Source organism: Nematolebias whitei, chromosome 16 (assembly GCF_014905685.2).
Source record: "Nematolebias whitei isolate Nwh7 chromosome 16, NemWhi1, whole genome shotgun sequence".
Taxonomy (NCBI): domain Eukaryota; kingdom Metazoa; phylum Chordata; class Actinopteri; order Cyprinodontiformes; family Rivulidae; genus Nematolebias; species Nematolebias whitei.
Genome location: NC_056513.1, coordinates 42,418,922 through 42,428,104, shown reverse-complemented (window position 1 = coordinate 42,428,104; position 9,183 = coordinate 42,418,922). Strand labels below are relative to the sequence as shown.

Here is a 9,183-nt window from a genome sequence, read left to right as displayed (position 1 = left end):
GACCGACGGTCTGGGACCGACGGTCTGGGACCGACGGTCTGGGACCGTGGTGGAATTGAAAAACGAGGTGGACGAGCTGAGAAAAAGGCTTGAGTCCGTGCATGACACGGTTCTGTCTGTTTCTGTTTTCCTGCGCCTCCGTGTCTGTTTTCTTTGTATTTCCATGTCTTTATTTTACTTTTTTGTTTTTTTGTGTTTTGTCTCTGTTCTTGTCATTTTCTCACTCACTCCTCAGTCTGCCTCTCCAGCCTTTAATCAGTCACACCTGTCCCCAATCAGCTACCTGCCCAGCTGCACTCATTAACCACTCTTACTCTGCTTTATTTAAACCCCTTCCATCCACCTCCAAACCGTTCTGTTTGCTCACAGATGACTCAGTCCTCCTTCGTTCCTGTCTGTCCGATGATCTGTCTGAACCTGAATCCTGATGTCCTGTTCCGTACCTGCTCACCTGTTGTTTAGTTCTGTTCAGTTTATGCTCGCCTCGTGCTTGAGTAAGTTTTATCGCCTCAACAGCTTTTTGTTTTGTTGTTTAAAATAAATTATTTTTATTTTAAACTCCTGCCTAACTTGCCTGCCTGCATATGGGTCTAAAACTTGAGGATTGTGTCAGTGGGCATATGAAACAGAGCAATATTAGGATTATTGGAGTTCCTGAATCGCCGGGCTTGTGTACCCCTACAGTGATAGCCAAGATGCTAATGATGGCGCAGCAACTGGGCAAGTCGCCGCTGACCGACCATGTGCACTGAACGCCAGGCAGGAGAGGCTCGGATGATAAATCAAGAGTTATTGTGGCCAAACTGTATTATTATCAAGATTGTATGGAAATATTCCAACGAGCATGCAGCGGTGTCCCGATCCACTTCAAAGAATCATCCATATTCATTGCAGCTAATTACACTCTGGGCATGGCGAGGGCATGGGTGGCGTTCATGGAGGTGAGGCGACTCCTGCGGAACCAGCCAGTTGTCCAGTATGGTCTTTTTTTTTTCCTGCACAGCTTCATATCACACATGGAGGGACGGACAAGGTGTTTGTCGACTTCGATAAAGCTATGGAATATGTCAAGAGGAATGTTGTTCCAGCAACAGGTGGTGAGGATCGAAAGAAACCATAGGATGGGCCTCCCTTAACCAGCATTTTTCTTAAGCTTGTGTTTGACTCAATATTTGGCTGCTTGGTCCTTTAATGGCGGTATATACAACATTATATTTATATTGGAGGGCGATTCTACAGTGTTAATGCACTGAATTGAATACCGTAAGTTCTGGTATATAGTACACACCCCAATATGGAAGCATTTTTCTTTCTTATTTCTAGGTACACATTTGATATTTGTGGTTATATCAGCATATTTTGTTATTACTTTTAATTTATTTTTATTATTACTCATATGTGGGCAGACGGGAGCCCAGATGGTCGCATTGTGTTCTCTAGGGTAAGCACTAATGTGTGGATTTTCAGTTGACAGTAGTTTTTGTTCTCTCCGTGTTTGGGTAGGAGGGAGGGGTGGGTTTATACCAGATCAGTCGTTTTTTTTTTTGCTTGTTTCTTTTATCGTGTATTGGCTTGTGATATTTTATATGTAAATGATTTCCTGCTGTTCTGTTATGACCAGTGTTAAGGATGTTAGCCACTCCAGTGGCTGCCCACCCAGTTAACTGTGTAATCTGGAATGTGAAATCCCTTAATGGTCCAGTAAAATTTCGGAAAATTGTGTCACACTTGAAGCAGCTGAACACTGATATTGCCTTTTTACAGGAGACCCATGTGCATTCTGCAGACAGTGGAAAGTTTGTTAAAAATGATCTGGTCAGGTGTTTCAATCCAACTTTCAATCCAAATCAAGAGGGGTAGCTATTATAGTTAGCAAGCAAGTACAATTTACAGCCTCGAGTGTGCATTCTGATACTGCTGGGTGGTATGTCATAGTGGTGGGGAAGTTGTACACACTGCCAGTTTGGTTTCGGTATATGCTCCCAACTGGGACGACTCTACATATTTTAATAACCTCTTTTCAAACAGGCCGAATATGTCATCACTTAACATTATAATTGGTGGTGACACAAATCCTGTGCTTCAATCTCATAACAGTAGTTTTGATGGGAAAAACTACTCTGAGTCTGCTCAGTATACCAGTTCATTCCTTGAATCTTATGATGTGGCTGATGTGTAGCGCTTCTGTAATCCTACTTCAAAATCATACTCATTTTTTCCCCCAGTTCATAAGACGTACTCACGAATTGACTGTTTTTTCTTGATCGACAAACTCTGCCTTTGGTGAAAGAATGTGACTATGGGTCCATGGTCATCTCGGACCGTGGTCCACTTATTGTGAAACTGCTTATCCCGGTCACAAAATCTGTATATCGTTCTTGGAGATTCAACTCCTTACTCTTGTCTGAGGAAACTTTATCAAATTTCTTACATCTGAAATTGAATTATTTCTTGAAGTTAACCAAACACTTGGAATGGCACTCTGTACTGCCTGGGCGGCACTAAAGGCCTGCCTGAGGGGTCAAATAATTTATTGTTGTGCAAACAAAAAAGAAGGGCTTGGTATGGCTGGGACAGTTAACGGATGAGATGTTACAACTAGACAAAGAATATAGTCACTCCCCCTCTCAGGATCCAATCAAAAAATGTTTGTTACTTCAAACTGAATTTAATACTTTTTCTACTCAGCAGGCAGAACATTTAATTTTCAAATGTAGACAGGGTTACTATGAACACGGTGAAAGAGCGGGGCGTTTGCTCGCACATCAACTGTGGCAACAGTCAGCCAACCAAGCTATTCCAGTAATAAACAATTACCAGGGAGCTGCATGTGACGACAATGCTGGAATTAATACGTTTTAGTAAATTCTACCAGTCATTGTATACAAATGAGTCATCAGCTAGCCTATTGGACGAGAACTTATTTTAAAAGATCTTAAACTTCCTTCAATTAATCCTGATCTTGTTGGAAATTTGAAGAGGGAGTTCTCTGTGGCTGAGATAAACTCCACAATTAGTGAAATGCAAAATGGGAAGTCCCCTGGACCAGAAGGCTTCCCATCTGAGTTTTTAAAGAAAATTTCAAATCTACTTTCACCTTTTATTATTAATGTCTGTGTTTGAAGAGTCACTTGCTGCACAGATATTACCACTGTCCATGCGTAAAGCTATAATCTTGCTGATATCTAAGAAAGATAAAGATCTTCTAAACTGCGACTCATATCGATCTGGCTCAATTTTAAATACAGGCATAAAAATCTTTGCAAAGGTTCTGGCAAAACGACTTGAGCAGGTGGTCTCCACAATTGTCCTGCCCGACCAGACAGGGTTTGATAAAAACCGTCAGGCTTTCTTCAATGTTAGGTGGCTGCTTGATGTGTTGTACACTCCTAGTCTGCCCAATCACACCTGGGACAAAGTCATTCTCTCATTAGATGCTGAGAAGGCATTTGACCGGGTGGAGTGGAGTTATTTCTTCAAGACTTTAAAGTTATTTAAAATTGGTCCCAAATTCATATCATGGGTAAGGCTGATATAACCTCCCCAATGGCAACAGTCTGCACTAACTGTAACATATCCAGGTATTCAAGCTGCAACGAGGTACGAGACAGGGGTGCCCGCTCTCACCGCTTCTATTTGCATTAGCGGTAGACCCACTAACCGTTCTCAGAACCACAGCGTGCGCTCTCAGGACATTGTTACCTGCAGTGTTCCCTCTGTGAGGACTGAACTAGGCAAAGGGGCCTTCTCCTACTTCGCTTCTGGTTCCTGGAATATCTTGCACAAAGACCTGAAGCTCTCGACCTTGACCTCTCTAAGTAGCTTCAAACATCTGTTAAGTTCCTGGCAAAAAACAATGCAGACATGTTCCTGTTTTTAGTTTTCTACACCGCCTTATAATCTAGCTGTTTTCTTCACTACTTTTCCTGCTTGTAAAAAAAATAAAAATGTATGCATCCTTTATGATTGTCCATTGTTGTCATCACTCTTTGTTAAAATTCAGGTCTCTCTTGTAAATGAGTCCCCGAGGTTCAATGGGATTAACCTGTATAAATAAAAGTTGAATGAAGCAGCAAAAGCGGATAAAAGCATTGTGTAACATACAACACTTCGTACATTTAAATGCTCAGTTTGAATTTTTTTTAATTTTATTTTTAACCTTCATTTAACCAGGCAAATCCCACTGAGATCATTTTGCAAGGAAGGCCTGAAGGCAGCCTAACATGCATGTTTTTGTTCTGTGGGAGGAAACTGGAGAAAACTCACGCAAGCACGAGAAGAACATGCAACCTCAACACAGAAAGACCCCAGGTCCAACCTGGGATTGAACCCACGACCTTCTTGCTGTGAGGCAACAGTGCTAACCACTGCTCCATCGTGCTGAAATCATATTTTTCTTTTAAGAATATATAATCGTGTGTCATTACAAAACCTACATATGAACCGTCCATCTCCCACTTTCTCCTTTTGATCCAGAAGATCCAGATCCCTCCTGCTGTGGACATTGTACCAGATTGTTTGCAGTTGTGATTTCGTTCAGTCTTGGCTACTTTATGTTTTATAGCAACAAATAATCTGCGTGAATCTGGATCAGATGTGTGTCACGTGCCACTACGAAGACAAGTCTTTAAACGCCAGTAACACCCGCGTAAGGTGTCGAAAACAGTTTTATTTTGAAAGCATTAACCGGAAGTGTTTGTTTTTTTTGACGGACATTTTTCAGCAAGATGGCGGCGTCCATGAGTAGGGCGTTTATGTCCCTTCGCAAAGTAACATGCTGCAGTTTGAAGGTAGTCTGTCGTTTACTGAGTTTACATTTATAACATTAACACATCCAGGAAGAACTGTTTCTGTCCAGCATGTTATGAACTCCTTCTTTTTAATAATCCTCACCGGAAGTAGCTAACCCTGTTAGCGATCACGATGTGAATGTCATAAAACGAAGAAAACAGAATTTATTCTTGCATCTAAATTGGAGCAATTAGAAACTGTAATTTTACCTCAAGCGTTTATATAAAACACATTTTTGGTTATTGCTGTCCATTAAATAGCTTAGCTTTAAAAAGACTAAGCGAAAATGAACATTCTGTCTTACTAAATGTCAGGGTCTATTTCTCCGCAAGTTATTTTCTTGCTTATGCACAAGTGGAGTAAAAATCTGAACCACCTGTCTGTGTAACATAATAAGCTGAAGTGATCTGTGGGTCCACACCTTCCCAACAGTTTCTAAAGTTCAACCTGTTTAACATCTGGAGCCTCTGAGTGAATATTAGTAAATGTGGTTCCTGTGGTTAAACACTTGTCTGTCCTCTCTTTGTCAGAATACTGAGATGCCTTTGGACGTGAGACATCCTGCCCCACTCTTCCTGCCAGTGCGAACCAGGAGGAAGCACTTTGTTCCTCCTGCAGCGGAGAAACCGGAGAAAAACCCAGAACTTCAGGCTCGAGCGGCGGGGCTCGTCATACGGCAGCAGTACATGGAGAGGACCATTAATATTTCCTGCACGTGTAAGATGCGTTGCTGTGTCTGAATAAGCTGATGTGCATGCTCCACAGTTTCAAATAAAATGCATGTTTTTAATGTCACGTGTTTTTAGACAGCACGACAGCTCAAAACATATTGGGTCTGTGTGGAGCTTGTAAAATCATCAGTTGTAGATGGACAAGACTCCTGCTCAAACATGGGTGTAAGCAAAAAGTTGTGTCCTGTTGTTTTCCTCAGCGGGAGTCTTTGACCCTTACATCCCCCCAGAAGGAGACTCTCGTCTTTCCACCCTGTCTAAAGAAGGCCTGAAACAACGAGCTGAGCAGATACGACAGAGCGCCACCTCACAGCTCGCGTAAGATATGTAGTTCTCGTCTCACCTCAGTTCAGAGCACGTGTGAAAAAACGCACTTTATAACCACAAGTTTTTTTTTTAACTGAATCCAAAACACCCTGAGATTATTAAAATAAACAGTTTTTGTCTCGTTCCAGGATTCGCAAAATCAAAGAGCACGACGCTCAGTTCACAACAAAGACTTTTGCAGTACAAGCTCAAGAAATCTTCATTGAGGCGCACAACTCCCTGACACAGTAAGAAAACGGGTCCTTGGTCACTTGGCTTCGTTCAAGGCCCCAGTATACTCGGGCGGACATTTTTCCACGCTGACTCAACACACACTGTCCGCAGAGGGTCGATACGTCATACTCGAGCGTCCACCTGGATCAGCTGCAGACCAGCTCTGCAGACAGGGGGCGTTTAACTTCAGGACAAATTGAGGTCGCCGATTGGTCATTTGCTGACACGCCTACTGGAATTGATTGACATGTCGCAAAAAAAAACAAGAGCTGGCAGCCGCAGAGGTGTTCTGTGTTTCTACAGACCCATCCATCCATTTTCTTTACCCGCTTATTCCATTTTGGGTCACGGGGGTCGCTGGTGCCCATGTCCAGCATTCACTGTGCGAGGGGTGGGGTACACCCTGGACAGGTCACAAGTCCATCACAGGGACACATAGAGACAAATGGTAACTGGACTGTACTTATATAGCACCTTTCTATCTTATGAAGACACTCAAAGTGCTTTACAACACAATCCGTGTCCTCATTTACCCATTGACTGAAAATTGTTGGGTTGTATACCTGGATTATTGAGCATGGACTTTTTTTGGTTTTGAACCAGTTTGACATGACTGTCGACGAGGAAGAGGGCCGGCTCCAGAGGAGGGGGCGTGCCAAAGACGCCATCTTAGCCTCAACATAACTGGTTTGTTCCACTTTGGAGTAAGCTGTTTGGGGGAAGAATCAGTTTTGTGTTGTGTTTCCTTGACTGATGAAGCCTTCCGGATGGAAGGTGAAACGTTTCAGCAAAAAAATTAACTGTCCAGATGACCTGACTGAAAATCGCTGGGTTTCATTTTGTCATCATGAGGCTCAAACATCAGCAGCAGAACATGCTGTATGTTGAAATACTTAAAGGGCAAATGTGGGATTATGTTGGTTGTGAAAATACTATTTGTAAATTAAATTATAGTTCTGAACCAGAGAAAAACACTTTATTTATTAACTCAAACAAAAATGACCTCATTAAGTTCAAACTAATTTTTGTTTCTTCATATATTCAGTATATTCCCTGTTGAATGCTTTGTCTAAGAAGTAGTTTTTATTGTATTATTTTGTGGGAAGAAGTGTGTTATTTACTATCAATATTATTTTTTCCATCTGGGACCAGTTCTTCTTCTTCTCATTATTATTATTACTATTATTGAGATGAATATTCAAAAGCATCTCTTAAAAAAACTCAAGACAATTGTTCCATGTAAAATAGAAAAAGGATGTTTTCTAGTGCTTCTGTCCCTGGAGAATAATCTGCTGCCTGATTTTCAGATTTGACAAGGACAAGCTTCACGCCCTGGTTACAGAGAGGTGTTATCCTGTAAGTCTTCGCTCTGAAAGCTGATAATTCTCTTCACTTTGGTCAAGTCCTCAGTTTGTCCCTGTCCTGTATCCAGGAGATGACGAGGGGCAACCGTTACAAGACGATCCGCTGGACGTTTGTTGAGTCTCTGGAACCGCCCAGGGTGGTTCACGCTCGCTGCCCCGGCATGGTCACCAAAGACAACCTGTATGGGCAGGTGACCGTCCGCATGCACTCTAAACAGGTGAGATGGATCGACTTCCACCGACTGAAATCTAAACGTGCTCCACATTCTGTAAACAAATAAAATAAAAAGCAGACTTGTGTTTTAGTGTTTGTGTTCCACGTCGTTATCAAGACGTCGATCACTGGATGGACCCTGTTTTATTTCCAGACTCTGGCCATCTATGATCGCTTTGGGAGGCTGATGCTGGGTAGTGAGGAGCAACCAAAGGATGTCTTGGAGTACTTGGTCATAGAGAAGCACCTGCTCAACCCCTACGGTCGGTGGAGGTTGCACGGGAAAATTGTGCCATCCTGGGCACCGGCCAAAGACCCGATTATTAAGGTGATCCTCTACTTTGCAGCACTGACACCGTAGATTGTTTACTTGAAGGCAGAGTCGAGACTCTTGCATAACCAAAAGAAAACAACTTTTACCCGTTCAGCTATTTAAATTACAACATAAACACATTGACTCTTGAGCGTCAGGTCCATAAAGCTTTCTCAGTAAATATAGTTATAGGAAAATAAATGCACTTATGGTGTGTGGAGATCCGTCTGATGTGATCTGTCCACCCGTCTGTCTCTGGCTAAACTGTGGTGTTGTCACTGTAGCTGTTTCTTTTTATTTCTCCAGAAATTATCACATCAAAGATAAATAATTTGTGACAGTAAATGTGTAAATTATATTTGTTTGTAATGTGATGAAGATGGAACGCTGTGGAACTTTTAGAGAAGAAAAAATATTGTCAGTGATTTTGTTTAAAGGTAGAAGGAAACACTTTCCTCCTCCCTGTATAGAATAATTTAAACTTTTACACACGGCTACATTTGGCCTGGGTTTAGTTTAATAATGTCATAGCACAAATTATGTGATTGTAACATATTTTTTGACTTTGACTCTAGAGTCAAGGTCAACAGATCCAGGATGTAGAAACATCCTGGATCTGTTGTTGGTGCAGATGTTTTTTGTTACAAAGACATTCCTGTGTAAACCTTTGTTTTCCATGCCATTGAAAATATATGTGTTAATTTCTTGGGATTTTTCTTTAGACAAGGAATCCTGTTGGATAACCTGTATCCTACAAAAATAATATAAGTGAGCCTTTCTTACAGAACTGAACAAAATCTCTGCTGCGGTTTGTTCGTAATGAAATAATCTGTTTTTAGTGTATCTGATACAAGCTGCCCCTGTATAAATGTTAAATACTTTCACTAAATGATAAACTGACCCTTATCCACCTTATTCCTAGACCCCATGCTGCCTTGCATGAATTATGGGCACAACTTCTGGTGCAGACCAGAACCAGCGTTTGTTTATGTGCGAACAGTACGAGCTAATGTAGTTTCTCTGAGCATTGTGGATTTAATTTAAACATTTAGGAACACCACCTGTCAGAGCTCCAACAGGATAATATAATCATACCGCAGCCTGCTGAGGGCGAGGGATGGAGGACGACCTGAAGAAGTGGCTGCAGATTTCACCTCCTAACATATTTAGCTACATCTACTGACATATTTAGCTACTTCTAATGACATATTTAGCTACATCTACTGGCAT

The 9,183-nt window shown here is 41.7% G+C and overlaps 1 protein-coding gene across 1 annotated transcript in view; it reads left to right on the top strand.

Moving 5' to 3' along the window:
* Positions 1 to 4,713: 4,713 nt before the first annotated feature.
* mrpl45 (mitochondrial ribosomal protein L45) overlaps positions 4,714 to 9,183 on the top strand; it is a 6,163-nt gene continuing 1,693 nt past the window's right edge. The window contains exons 1-7 of the mRNA XM_037690620.1: positions 4,714 to 4,790; positions 5,322 to 5,508; positions 5,723 to 5,840; positions 5,978 to 6,076; positions 7,370 to 7,418; positions 7,495 to 7,644; positions 7,795 to 7,968. Coding sequence (XP_037546548.1) covers positions 4,728 to 4,790; positions 5,322 to 5,508; positions 5,723 to 5,840; positions 5,978 to 6,076; positions 7,370 to 7,418; positions 7,495 to 7,644; positions 7,795 to 7,968 — 840 coding nt within the window. The 5' untranslated portion in view covers positions 4,714 to 4,727. The remainder of the gene's footprint in view (positions 4,791 to 5,321; positions 5,509 to 5,722; positions 5,841 to 5,977; positions 6,077 to 7,369; positions 7,419 to 7,494; positions 7,645 to 7,794; positions 7,969 to 9,183) is intronic.